Source organism: Muscardinus avellanarius, assembly GCF_963383645.1.
Source record: "Muscardinus avellanarius genome assembly, chromosome: 1".
Classification (NCBI taxonomy): domain Eukaryota; kingdom Metazoa; phylum Chordata; class Mammalia; order Rodentia; family Gliridae; genus Muscardinus; species Muscardinus avellanarius.
The window spans coordinates 225,332,633-225,346,594 of NC_137786.1; the positions used below are offsets into that span (position 1 = coordinate 225,332,633).

The following is a 13,962-nucleotide window of genomic DNA, read 5'->3' on the forward strand; positions in this document are numbered from 1 at the left end:
TTATTATTTTATGTATCTTTTAGACTCTTCAAAGATAATTGTTATTATGAGAAACATCTTGAAGTTACCTTTGAATAAGACAGAAGCAGCTTAACTCTTCCTATTTTGTCATGATTATATATAATATTAATGTATGTTTTTCTATGGTCAAACCTGAAAGAGAAAGTGTATGTTGAGATGAAAGTCACATAACAAAAAGCTTAAAATCATTTTAAAATATATGTTGTATAACTATTACCTCTGTCAGGTTCCAAACATTCCATTATACCAGGACAACCCCTATACCCTTTAAAAGCAGTTGTTCCTCATTCCTTTCATTTCTCTGGCCCCCCCCAAAACATTAATCCATTTTCTCTCTCTCTCTCTTTTTTTTTTTTTTTTTTTTTTTTGGTGGTACTGGGGTTCCTGGAAGCCCTTCTACCTCCTGGGCTACACTCCCAGACCTATTTTTTATTTTTGGAAACAGGGTCTTCTAAGCCAGCGCGGCTGACTTCAAACCTGCGCGATCCTCCTGCCTGTCTCTGCCTCCCAAGCACGGGGATTACAAGCGTGCGCCACCACGCCCCATTTTCTCTATTTATGAATTTATATGTTCTGGATATTTCATATAAATGGAATCTCATAAGACTCTTGAGTGTCATGTCTCACATAGCATAATGTTTTTAAGGTTCACGTGGTGTGGAATGTATTAGTACTTTATTCCTTTCTGTGGCTGGGTAAAAAATTTCTGTAGCCATACACCATGGCACATAACCTGTAATGTCATCTACTCTGGAGGCTGGGGTAGGTGGATCCCAAGTTTGAGGCCAGCCTGGGTATAGCTGAGATCACAGGCATCCATCATCACTGTCTCAAAATAAAATTTAAATAATAGGAATGAGGATGAGGATACATCTCAGTGGTAGAATGCTTGCCTGACATGTGTAGGCAATCCCTGGTCCCACAAAAGGAAAAAAAAGGAAAAATTGTTGCGTAGACATAGACGTTTTCTTGATACCTTCATTAACTGATAGATTTTTGAGATTATTTCCACGTTTTGGCTGTTGTGGATTGTGCTTCCAGGATCATTTATTTACAAGTATTAGAATATTTTCAATGTGGGACATATGTTGTACATAAGAATGGAATTGCTGAATCATGCAGCAATTCTTTAAGTTTTTTGAGGATCCTCCATTTTTCTGAGCCATTCATTGTGCATGCCCACTAGTACTTTGGTTCTAGCATGAGGGTTCCAGTTTCTTCACAAAAACTTGCCTTCCTTTTTTTTTTTTTTTTTTTTAATTTTTGTTGGAGTGATGTGGTAATCTCATCCTGGTTCTGATTTGATTTTACCACTGATTGATGTTGTCATGTGTTTTGGGCCATTTGTATATTTATTTTGGAGAAATACCTGTTCAGGTCTCTTCGTGTTTTAATTGAGTTATTTTCTTTTTGTTAAATTGTAATACTTTGCATTTTCAAAATCTTTAATTAGATAAATGACTTAAATATTTTTTCCCATTCTCTAGTTTGTCTTCACTGGAGTTTTTCATGTCAGGTCTTACATTTAGGCATTTGATCCACTTTAATTTTTACATATGATGTAATATCAGACTTACATTCCAACTTCATTCTCTATATATGAATATTCAGTTTTCCAAAGAATGATTTTGGCAGCCTTTCTGAAATTAGTTGAGCCTAGATCTGTGTTTTATATGTGGACTCGAGTTCAATTTATTGGTCTAATTATGTTTAGCTCTCTGCTAGTACCATACTGTGTTTTTTCAGTGGTTTTGTAGTAAGGTTTGAAAGTGAAAAGAATAATCCTCCAACTTTTTCTTTGAGACAGTTTTCGTTAGACCTGGCCCGTTGCATTTTCATAGGAATTTTAGGATTATGTTGTCAATTTCTGCAAAAAGAAACTGTATTTTGATAGGAATTAAATTCAGTCTGTGGATCTGTTTTGGGAGGATTGCCTTCTTAGCAATATTTAAGTATTTTATTCTGTTAAAAGAGGAATGACTTAATGTCCATGTTGACTATTTATTGCTGATATGACAGAATTGTGTGTGGTCTTATATTGCTTCTTTGCTGAAGTTGTGAATTTTGTTTGTGTGAATTCTTTAAAATTGTTTATGAAAAGTCATTTCATCTGTAAATAAATAAATACACAGTTTTACCTTTTTTCCAGTTTGAGTGCCTTTGTCTGCTTGCCTAAGTGCTCTGGCTAGAACTTCTAGTACAATGTAGTATAGAAATGAAGAGGGCATTCTTGTTTTGTTTCTTCTGTTAGCAGGAGAGCTTTTAGTCTTGTCACTGAGAATGTTAATGCTGGGCATTCATTTATGAATGTTAATCATAAATGCCCTTTATCAGGTTGAGGCTGTTCCATTCTGTTCCAAATTTGTCATGTGTTCCTTTTTGGAAGTTTGTTTTTATAAGTTGCTGATTGTGGGGTTTTGTTGGTTTGGTTTGGTTTGGTTTTTGGCTTCCCTTCATTCTTATATGTAATGCTGTATTTTCTTTTTATTTTGTATGTTAAACCACCCCCATAATCTTGGGATATGTGCCATTTCATCTTAATATCATTGGTTTGCAAAGGATACTGGTTTACAGTTTCTTAAGATTTCTCTTTGGCTTTGGTATTGAAGCAGTTCTGTGGCCTCAAATGATGAATTGTAAATGTTCCAATAACAATTTCTGAGAAGAGTTTAAGAAAGACAGTTAATTCTTTAAACATTAGGTTAGAATTCACCAGTGAGACTTGTTATCGTTTTGAACTGTTAGGGTTTGGGAGAACTGTTCCCAGGGACCTCTGATAGGCTCCCGAAAACTATACCGGAAACCGCAGGTGGTTGTTCTGGACCAGGATCAATATATACTAGTCAGAACTCTTGTTGAAGACTTAAATGAGTTTATTATTAAACAGAAATACAGAGGACAGTTAAAGCTCTTTACACTCTCCTGATCGTGTAGGGGGGTGGCCTGAATGAGGTTTCTGAAGATTCCTGGACACAAAGTACTTTTATAACCTGTCTTCTGACCTGACTAGATCTCTGGCCAGTCTTTTGATATGTAGATGACCTGCTCTGTCTCCAGCACAGACCCCCCACACACACTTTTTGTTACACTCCAAAATGTGTTAAGTTGCTTATCTGGAGTCTGGGATTCCCCCACATCTTTGAGAAAGTCCCCTTCTCTTAGAAATGTAAAAAGACCCTAGGCTCTTGGGCTTCTATTCACTTGCTAATTAATCTTGGTCCCTGGAAATCTAGTCCTTTCCTTGAAGCTCTTGGCTGTTTTTTTTTTTAACTACCAAAGATATATTTTATTTATTTATTTATTTATTTATTTATTGGTGCAATGTATTCATATATCATAATGATATAAAGAAAATACTTTTGTAGACATACATGCACACATCGCCCAGTTAGCCCCTACCCGATCCCCACCCCGTTCCCTCCTCATCCCTCCTTCCCATGCTTGGCTTAGTGGTTGACATCTAGATTTATAGAAATTTATCCAATATTAACTATGATAATCTCACAAAACAGTTTCATTTGTCTGATACCAAGCTTTTGATGACTAAAAGATAACAGTTCAATATTTCTTTTTGTTTTCTTTCTTACCAGAGGATATTTTTTTCTTTTTTTAAGGTGAAACTATTATACATTTATTTATTTTTCAGAAAAAAATCTATCCTGATATGGAATATGGACTCTAGATACCCAAAACAATCTCGAAGAAGGACAAAGCTAGAAGATGTATATTTTCTGATTCCAAACCATATAAAGCTACAATAATTTAAACAGTGTAGTACTGTTCTAAAGGCAGATATATAAACCATTGAAGTTAAATAAAAGCCTAGAGCTAAATTCTTCCCTATATTGTCAAGTTATTTTTGACAAGGTTTCCACAAACATTTGGTAGAGGAAATAATAATCTTTTAACTAAATATTGTTGAAAAATAACAATTACATGAAAAATAATAAAATTGGACACTTACCTAACACATATACAAATATTAACTCAAAATAGATAAAAGACCTAAATATAAATCTTAAGACTATAAACTTTTAGAAGAAAATCGAGGTCATAAAACCTTACAACATTGAAATTGGCAGTGATCTCTTGGATATGATTTCAATGGCACAGGCAACAGAAGAGTATACAAACTTCCTAAAAAATAAAAACATATTGTATGTCCAAAGACAATGTAAACAGAGTTAAAAGTTACTGATAGAATGGGATAAAATATTTCCAAATGCTATATCTGAAGGTATATTAATATTCCAACTAGAAATCCTAAAAATTAGCAACAATAAAAGTAAACAATACAATTTAGAGATAGGTAAAAGACTAACATAAATAATGAATCTCCAAAGATAACCAATCTTAGTTGTCTGTTGGATGGAAAATCTTATTTCTCGGGTTCTGGTGTGTGTTACCTATTTCTTCTTTGTAGCTAATCTCTGAGTATTTTCTCTAGCGCTGGTTTTGAAGACATAAATTCCTTCAGTTTCTGTTTGTCATGGAAGCTTCTTATTTCTCCATCTAATTTGATAGAAAGTTTTGCCGGGTAGGAAATTTTTGGCTGGAAGTTGTTTTCTTTCAGAGTTTGGAATATGTTACCCCAAGCCCTTCTGGCTCTCATAACTTGGTTTGGGAAGTCTGGAGTGATTCTAATTGGTTTGCCTCTGAATGTCACTTGGCCCTTTGTTTTTGTTGCCTTTAAGATTCTCTGCTTGGCTTCCACATTGGTCATTTTGACAATTATGTGGCGTGGGGATCCTCTTCTCCGATTCTCTCTAAAGGGGGTTCTATAAGTTTCCTGGACCTGTGTATCGACCTCTTGCTCTATGTTTGGAAATTTTTCTGCTATTATTTCCTTGAAAAGATTGTTAATCCCTTTGGTTTCACCTTCTTTTCTCTCCTCTATTCCAATTATTCTTAGGTTAGCTCTCTTAAAATGGGCCCATATTTCTTCAATGTCAGATTCCTACTGTCGGATTTTTTTTTCTATATTAGAAACTATGGGTTCATTTTTGGAGTGATCATCTAGGAGCGAGATTCTATTCTCCATGTGGTCTAATCAGTTATTTGTACTTTGAATTGAGGCCTTTACTTCATTAATTGCATCCTTTATCTCTCTTTGGCTCTCTCTGAATTCTTTTCGAAACACCTATTATTTCTACAGTTATTTTCCTGATTTGATCTTCTATAAAACTCTGAATTTTTGTTTTATCAGGTTCTGATGTTGTGGGGTTGTGGGCATTCATTGCTCCATTGTTATTCCTCTTTCCCATGATTTAGGAAGTTTGTGCCTTCTCTGGGTTCTTCCCTGGGTCACTACGACTTCACTTAAGGTGCTGTGGATCTCGAGTCTGTGGTATATCAGTCCCCTCTACTCCTTTACTGGGTTGTATATCAGAGTCTCAGACCCTCAGACCCAGGGAGTCAATCGAGGCTGCTTTAGACCATGGGGGGTGCCAGGTTGGGCGTTCTCCTATGGTATAATATCTCTGCCACCACCACTCCCCCACTGGGTCAAGTCCCTGGGAGTACAGTACTGGGATTTCTCCTCTAGGGGCCGCAATTTGACTCACTGTTGAGTGCGCAGATGGAGCTGTCGTGGACTTGGTGAATTCGCTGCTGCTGCCACCGGTAGCAATATGGCGCCGCTGCCACGCCCTCAGCCATGAGGCTGGCGTATTTCTTTTCTGTTTTTGAACTCCACTCTGAATCCCTGCAGGGTGCTCTGAACCCAGCCCCTGGGAGCTTTAGCTGCTCCCTGCGCCGAGAAAACTGCCGAATCCCGCCCGGCTGTCCCGCAGCGGCTCACCTCGGCTCGCTGTCCGCCGCTCCTCTCTGGGGCTTGGTGGGCTTTTGAGTGCGTTGTTATGGTGCCGTCCGGTGAACTCGCCGCTGCTGCCAGCAATAAGGCGCTGCTGCCACGTTCTTGGGCGTGAGGCCGGCGTGTCTCCTTTCTGGTTTCTGAACTCTGTTATGAGTTCCCTTCCTCTCTGGAGCCTGGTGCTGCAAGTAAAATGGCGCCTGCCGCTTCACGCCGCAGCTCTGGCTGCAGCACTACGGTCTGGTTTCTGGTGTCTTGTTTTTCCAGCCCTCTTTTTCTCTGTCCCTTAAAATTACATTTTTTGTTTCTCTGCTGATGGTGTTTTCTGGCTATAAAAGGTGCTGATTTTGTGGTAATAGAGATTGGTTGTTAGCGGGGCTCGTAAGCCCTGTTTTGCTCCGTCGCCATCTTCCCGGAAGTTCTCCCAAAGATATATTTTGAAATTTGAAAATCTTTCCCAATACTGATACATTCATATATTTTGAAGACTCTTCCCAATACTGGTACAAGACTGTCTACTTTTGGGCTTTTGCATTGGAAGTTTTTTGTTTACCAATTAAATGCCTTTCCTTGTTAGGTATAGATTTTCTATTTTTTTCTTGAGTTTTGTTAGTTTTATATGTGTCTAGAAAATTTTTAATTTTTACCTTAGTTCTCTAATATGTTGGCATACAGTTGTTCATTGTGTATTCTAACCTGTTTTGCTTTTTTTTCTTGTAGCCTCTTAATGTGTAATGCTATATTATTGATAGATGTTATTGGGTTTAGAGGGTTTTTTCTCCTACAGAACTTTCTGTAAAGTTCCTTCAAGTACTCCTCTTTTTGTAGCCTCTAAATTTTGATATATTTTGTTTTCATTTCTTTTTTTTTTTTCCCCCCCAGTACTGGGGATGGAACCCAGGGTCATTCTACCTCTGAGCTACACCCCATCCCTATTTTTTTTTTTTTTTAATTCTTTACTTTGAAACGGTCTCACTGAGTTGCACTGGGCCTAAGTAGTAGATGAGGCTGCCCTAGAACAGCGATCCTTCCTGTCTCAGCCTCCCGAATGCTGGGATTATAAACGTGAGCCACCACGCCCAGCTTGTTTTCCTTTTCAATCATCAAAGTATTTTGTGATTGCTTTGTTGATCCATCTATTTTAGCATACATTGTATAATTTCCATGTTTCTGATTTTCTTTCTGATACTGATGTCTAGTTTTCATTCCACTGTAATCAGAGAACATAATCTCTTTACTCAGTCTTTATAAAAACTTTTAAAAATATGTTTTATGGACTAATGTATTTAGAATGTATGCTTGAGAAGGCTGTATGTTTGTTGTATAGAGAATTATTTGTCTATTATGTCTAATTTTATTGTACAAGTCCTGCATTGTACTTCTGACTCATTTTTCTAGCCACTGTTGAAAATGAGAAATTGAAATCTCCAACTATTATAGTACATAAGCTTCTGAACTTGCAATGGGATTACATCTCGGTTAAGCCCATGGCAAGTTGAAGATAGTTTTTGTTAAAAATGCATTTCATGCACCCATCCTACAGAACATTGTATCTTGGCAACACAGTACACTGTGATGTAGTGGTTGTTTACCCTCAAGGCTGCCTGAGAATGTTAGCTTAGTGTTTCTTCTCATCATTGAAAGAAAATAATATACCAAATACCACTAGCCTTGGAAAAGATAAAAATTTAAAGCAGTGTATATCATATGGTACTATAATAAAGCCAAAAAATTGTAAAATGAACCATCTGAAGTTGGGGACTATCTGTTGCCTGTTTCTCCCTTCAGTTTTATCTTCTTGGTTGATTTTATCCTCTTATCAATAGAGTATCTTTCTTTATGGCATATAACAGTTTTTTAAATTAAAGTGTAACATCTAAAATTAGAGTATTTTTATGAATTTATTTGCCTCTCTTCAGAGATGTTGAAGTCCCAACTCAGTTACCTGTAAATGTACCATCATTAGAAATAAGTGTCTTTGCTGATAGATCTTTGTGGAATTTGTTACAGCAGCCCTAGGAAACATACTGCAAGTGTGGTATATGAAAATACCTAAAAATTTGAATTTAACTTTGGATTTGAGTAATGGATAGTGGTTGGGAGTATTCTGAGGTGCTTGATTGCAAAGCAACCTAGATTGCCTCAAAGAAATAGTTGACAGAAATACGAGCACTAGAAAAACTGGAAGGGCTTTAAAAGGAAGTTTGGTGAACATGTTAGACAGTGGAAAATGGTGATGTGAAATTCGTAGACAAAGTGTAGACAGTACAGCCTGAATTTTTTTTTTTTCTGCTTATACTAAAGTGAAGAGAGAGTAGAGGAATGAATTATTTAGCAAAAAGGAACCCATACTTGATTTTTTAGCCTCTCAAGATAGTGCATTCTTATTACTGGGTGTGATAGGACAGCTATTTTCCTAAAGAGATTAGATATATAACTTATGGATCCAACCTACCATGTCAGCAGTTCCCTGGATAGAGAAGCCATAATTAAGGGAAATATCTGTGGAGGGCCTTTTTGTTTGCTGGCTTGACCCTGTGAATTCTACATGAGACTGACAAGGATTTTGATATTTTTGCATCAACAGAAACATTGACAGACTATACTGAAAGGAACAAAAACAGGATGAAATTTAAAAAAAAATAATAATAAAAGAATGACTCTAAGGGTAGAATCACAAATGCAGAGGCTGGGCTGGCTTCTAAGGAGTCTTAGGACCAGTGCAAGCCATTGCTCCAGTGGGCTCAGAGCAGAAAGCACTTATCTATAGAGAATTATCCTTGGGCCTTAGAATCCAATAGACTTTGCTAATACACTAACATTTTTGTATGAGATTGCCTAAATTTTTCTAGGCTTGCCAATACAATGTGTTGGCAAACATTTGGATTATTATCAACATGATTAAATCTTGTTTTGAGTAGATTTCGCTTTATGGTTGTATTGAAAACCATGTTTTCACTGAGGTGCTATTTTTTATTTTGCTTCTGATTGACTTTTGCCATGTAGAAAACTGTTTGTATGTTTATGTTGTGAGATGTTTATGTTTGTGAGATGTTTATGTTGTGAGATGTATTATTTGTGACCTTAAGTTTGATTGTTTTTAGGCCTTTCTCATTCTGAGATTATTAAAGAATCTTATATTGTCAGCCAGACATGGTAGTACACACCTATAGTCTCAGTAGTTAGAAGGCTGAGGCAGGAGGATCACAAGTTGGAGGATAACCTTAACAACCTAGTGAGACCCTGTTTCAAAACAAAAAAATTATAAGGGCTGGGGGAATATAGCTCAGAGATAGAGTGCCCCCTGGGCTCAAGCCTTAGTACCATCACAGAAAGTGAGATTAAAGAATCTTACATAGTCAAAATGGGTTCCTTTCAGTACTAAGGATGGAACCCCAGGGGCATTTGACCTCCAAGCTACAACTCTAGCCCTATTTTTTATTCTTTATTTTGAAGCAGGGTCTCTGGGTTGCAAGGGCCTCACTAAGGTGAGGCTGTCCTTGAACTGCGATATTCCTGTTTCAGCCTCCCAAAAGCTGAAATTACAAGCTTAGGCCACCATGCCTGGCTGGGTCTTTCTTTTTGGTGTCTCTAGTTCTGGTTATCTTTCTGGCACCACTTTCTTAACTTAATTTTTCTTAACTTATAGTTAATGGTTAGAGTCATAAATCAAATTAGTAAGGCATTTTTTTTTACTTGTTAGCATTGTATTTTTTAGTAGAGAAGGCCGTATAAAATACTACATTGCAACATATTTTCTTTAGGGTAATGATATTAAGGATAAATTTTATCTAAATATCCTTGTTTCTCTTATTTCAACACAAACTGGGTCAGTTGGTTTTTTTATCCATTATGAAACAGTTATCTTTTTGGTGAATATTTACAATTGGCAGATATATATAATTGGTTGTTAGTTAACTGTAAAATAAAAAGAATGGCCTTTTGTTCTAGATCCCAAGGAAGAGAAAGAAGAGAATTCTGTCCCTCCTCAGGACGTTTCCGTTGCTGCATCTAGACCTAGCCGGGGCTGGCGCAGCAGTAGCAGGACATCTCTCTCTCGCCTTCGAGACACAGAAAACACCCGAAGCTCTCGGTCCAAGACTGGGTCATTGCAGCTCATCTGCAAGTCAGAACCAATTACAGATCAGCTTGATTATGGTACAGAGCAACTAGAGTAGGGTTATGTAATGCCCTTTTTTATATATAAATGTAATGTCAAACAATTACCTAAATATAATTTTCAGGGACAGGTGTATTGGTGTGGGGTATCTTCTGGGCAATTTGCAGATAGTCTCTATAATTGTTTCATGCAGTAATTTGACTTCCTTTTGGCTACACAAAGATAATATTTTATAATAGACAAAGTTTTGTTTTGGCTTTATTTTTCTAGAAGTTGGAGAAGAACATCAGTCTCCTGGTGGCATTAGGTAAAAAGTTTTTACTTATATTTAAACTTTTGGGTACATAAGCACAATTACATTAATTGATTCTGAAGTGTTATTTTTACTTGAAAGGATTTAGATATTATATCCACATTGATATTTATTCGAGCTTAAACCATGTAATTTTTAGTTATGTAATTTAGAAATCATATCTCAAGTACGTTCTACGGTTTGTGTTTATTCTATGATATAGCACTAAAGTGAAATGTGGGTGATTTGGCCAAGGTTTTGAAATCTTATCAGTGTCTTCAGTGGGAAGTTGTGATCTTTATCTATTGATTCAGGTCTTTTGTGATGTAGCAGGTTCTTTATATAGTACTATAAAGTCAACTTTTTAAATTCTTACCACCATTGACTATTCACCTGTCTATTTAATAAAGTGATAGTTTATGTAGGATTTATTTGGTTTTGATTTTTATTATTAGGATAAAGCAATGATGTTACAGTCCAATTTAGATTATAAGAATGAAAAATTTTAGATAATGTAGTTTGAATTTTTAGCTACCTCTAAATAAATAATCAAGTACAGTCCCATCAGTCATGGTCCTTAAAATGAGTTTCTTATTTCTATTTGTATTTTTAGTAGTGATGAGGAAGAGGAGGAAGAAGAAGAGATGTTAATCAGTGAAGAGGAAATACCATTCAAAGATGACCCAAGAGATGAGACCTACAAACCTCACTTAGAAAGGCATGTCTCAGATTTTACTCTAAAAATGTCAGTGAAAAATAAGTAGGAATATGGTGTTAATTCTTTAATTTTGCCCTGTTGCCTAACTGTATAGGTGTAGAAATAATTTTAAGAGATTATTTACTTGCTTTGCAAATCTGTTAACATTCTCTCATATTATAGTCCTGACTTCCATGTACAGAACATTGGTTTTTTTTTTTTTTTTTTTTTTTTTTTGGTACTGGGTTCCTGGAAGCCCTTCTACCTCTGGGTTACACTCCCAGACCTATTTTATACTTTTTTATATTTGGGAACAGGGTCTCCTAAGCCAGCACTGCTGGCTTCGAACCTGTGCCATCCTCCTGTCTCGGCCTCCCAAAGCAAAGCGCGGGGATTACAAGCGTGCGCCACCACGCCCAGCTGATCATATTATTAGTAGTGCAAATGTTTTACCTTACTACCTTACTCCAAGGTATTATGATTTGCCTGGGCATTTTTTTTTTCTTTATAACAACAGTGAAATTTATTTTTTAGTCATCTTTATAGCCTGGGAAGTCATCCCATTCATATCAAATATATACATCATTACTCTGTGTATGAGGAAGAATTGATAGGAAAACATAGTTCATGAGCTGAAGATCATAATGTTGTAATAAATCTACTTTTAACCTACAGTTATAGGGCTTGTTTGTTTGGTTTTTTTGGTACTATGGATGGAACCCATGGGCATTCTACCTCCAAGTTACAACTTCAGCCCTAGTTTTTTATTCTTTAATTTGAAACCAGGTCTCACTGAGTTGCAAAGGGCCTCGTTAAGTAGCTGAGACTGTCCGTGAACCCGGATCCTCCTGTCTCAGCCTCCCAAATGCTGGGATTACAAGCATGGACCACCATGCCTGGCTCACAGGTTTTTTGTTTGTTTTTCTAAGCCTATAGTTAACCTATAGTTATGGGTTTTATGGGGTGTTTTTTTAAACCTATCAATGTTGAAATGCATTTGTGTTTTCAGGGAAACCCCAAAGCCGCGAAGAAAATCCGGGAAGGTGAAAGAGGAGAAAGAAAAGAAGGAAATTAAAGTGGAAGTAGAAGTAGAGGTGAAAGAAGAAGAGAATGAGATTAGGGACGATGAGGACCCTCCTAGGAAGTGAGTTAGCAATTTCTGCTAAACATGGAAGTCTTGACATACTGAAGCCATTAGTGATACATAATGTGTGGGAATGTGAGGAGGAATGATGACATGTACATAAAGATATATTTTTAACTGTTTTCAAACATCTAGTAAGTTGATTAGAGACCTTCCTCTCAGAAGCTTGAAAAGTTGTGGGTTTTGTTTGTTTTGTTTTGCGATACTGGGGATTGAGCACAGGGCATTCTACCTCCAAGCTACATCTTCTCCAGCTTTTTTTTTTTTTTTTTTTTTTTCCCGGTACCAGGGATGGAATTCAGGAGGCATTGTACCTCCAAGCTACACCCCAGCCTTATTTTTTAGTCTTTTTAGTTTGAAACAGGGTGTCACTGATTTGCGAAGGGCCTAAGTAGCTGAGGCTATCCACAAACTGTGATCCTCTGGTCTCTGCCTTGTGAATGCTGGGATTACAAGCGTGCACCACCACGCCCGGCTCCAGCTCTATTTTTTATTCTTTATTTTGAAACAGGGTCTCTAAATTTCAGAGGGCCTCACTAAGTTGCTGGGGCTGGCTGCGAACCTGCAATCCTCCTGCCTCAGCCTCCTGTGTACTAGGATTACAAACTGTACCACCACACCCAGCTTGAAAAGTTTTCATTTTAATTCAAAGCAATATTTAAGTTCAAATAAGTTGGAGAGACTAGCTATATGGATGCAAAGGAAATAGAAACAACAAGAAAAAATAGGCCAAGTGATGGTTCTCAAAAAAAGGAAAAGTAAGGCAAATGATGTATTGAGTAAAAACTTTTATTACCTGCACTTTTCAGGTAAAACTAAATGTTTAGGTTTCTCTGTTCTATTACAAGAATATAGTTAATATTTTTAGGGCTTTTAGATAATAGACTCTTAATCTACTTTTAAATTGATTAAATGTAGGCAGGAGACTTTTGTAACCCTCCAACTTAATAACACTGAGATTTTTCCAAATCTTTAATAATGCATAGTTTGTGGAAGGTATATTAATCAGTGATACAGGCTGATTTGAAAGTGAAATTACTTCTAAATTGAATCTTGCTTGATTAACCAGATGTGGCTTTGATTTTATATATTCTGAGTTATCTTTTGTGTTAGCCATCAGCTTTTTGCTCTCAGGGCCATATACTTAAATATATTCCTTCAGCCTTCCTTCACTTCTAAAATTTTTAATCTAGAATATATGGTCAGTTTTGTTTTTTGTTTTTTTTCTATAATTACAGGAGAGGAAGAAGGCGAAAAGATGACAAAAGTCCACGTTTACCCAAAAGGCGGTAAGGAATTTATACTCTTTATCTTTGTTTCTTGTGCAAGCACTTTACTCATAATCAATTTGCTTAGCTCTCATAATTTTGAAGAGATGGCTTTTCTTTTATTTTGTTAGGAGCCTGGGGATATTTAGCTTGATAGTGTTTGCCTCACATGTACAAAGCCTTAAGTTCAATTCCTAGTACCACAAAAAAAGATTATCTTTTTAAACTTTTACAAAAGTAGTTTCATTAATATTCATGATGCACAAATACTGTAGTTTTATTTTTATTGCAGAATGTTGAAGTTTCTAAGAATCTTAATTTTCTTTCATACTATAAAACTATTCATTATACTACAGAAAGACACTTTTCTGTTGCTAACTCTTCAACACTTTGATAATAGGAAAAAACCTCCAATCCAGTATGTCCGTTGTGAGATGGAAGGATGTGGAACTGTTCTTGCTCACCCTCGCTACTTGCAGGTGAGTGGCTTTGTTGTGTAAGACGGCCTTGCAGATTACGTCCCATTAGTTACCTTCATATCTCATGAGATTTTGTGGGTTGTGTAGGCTTTCTCAGTGTCAAGGAAAATCAGGTGGGCATGGTGGTTC

The 13,962-nt window shown here is 36.6% G+C and overlaps 1 protein-coding gene across 2 annotated transcripts in view; it reads left to right on the top strand.

Annotated features, from left to right (window-relative positions):
* Positions 1-13,962, top strand: part of ZFP91 (ZFP91 zinc finger protein, atypical E3 ubiquitin ligase) — a gene marked incomplete at both ends in the record, with an annotated part of 36,149 nt that overhangs the window by 17,062 nt on the left and 5,125 nt on the right. The window contains 6 exons of one of the 2 annotated variants that reach the window (XM_080719785.1): positions 9,785-9,991; positions 10,224-10,260; positions 10,859-10,963; positions 11,952-12,086; positions 13,325-13,375; positions 13,755-13,833. In XM_080719785.1, coding sequence (XP_080575911.1) covers positions 9,785-9,991; positions 10,224-10,260; positions 10,859-10,963; positions 11,952-12,086; positions 13,325-13,375; positions 13,755-13,833 — 614 coding nt within the window. The remainder of the gene's footprint in view (positions 1-9,784; positions 9,992-10,223; positions 10,261-10,858; positions 10,964-11,951; positions 12,087-13,324; positions 13,376-13,754; positions 13,834-13,962) is intronic. The other variant, XM_080719786.1, reaches the window with a different exon arrangement.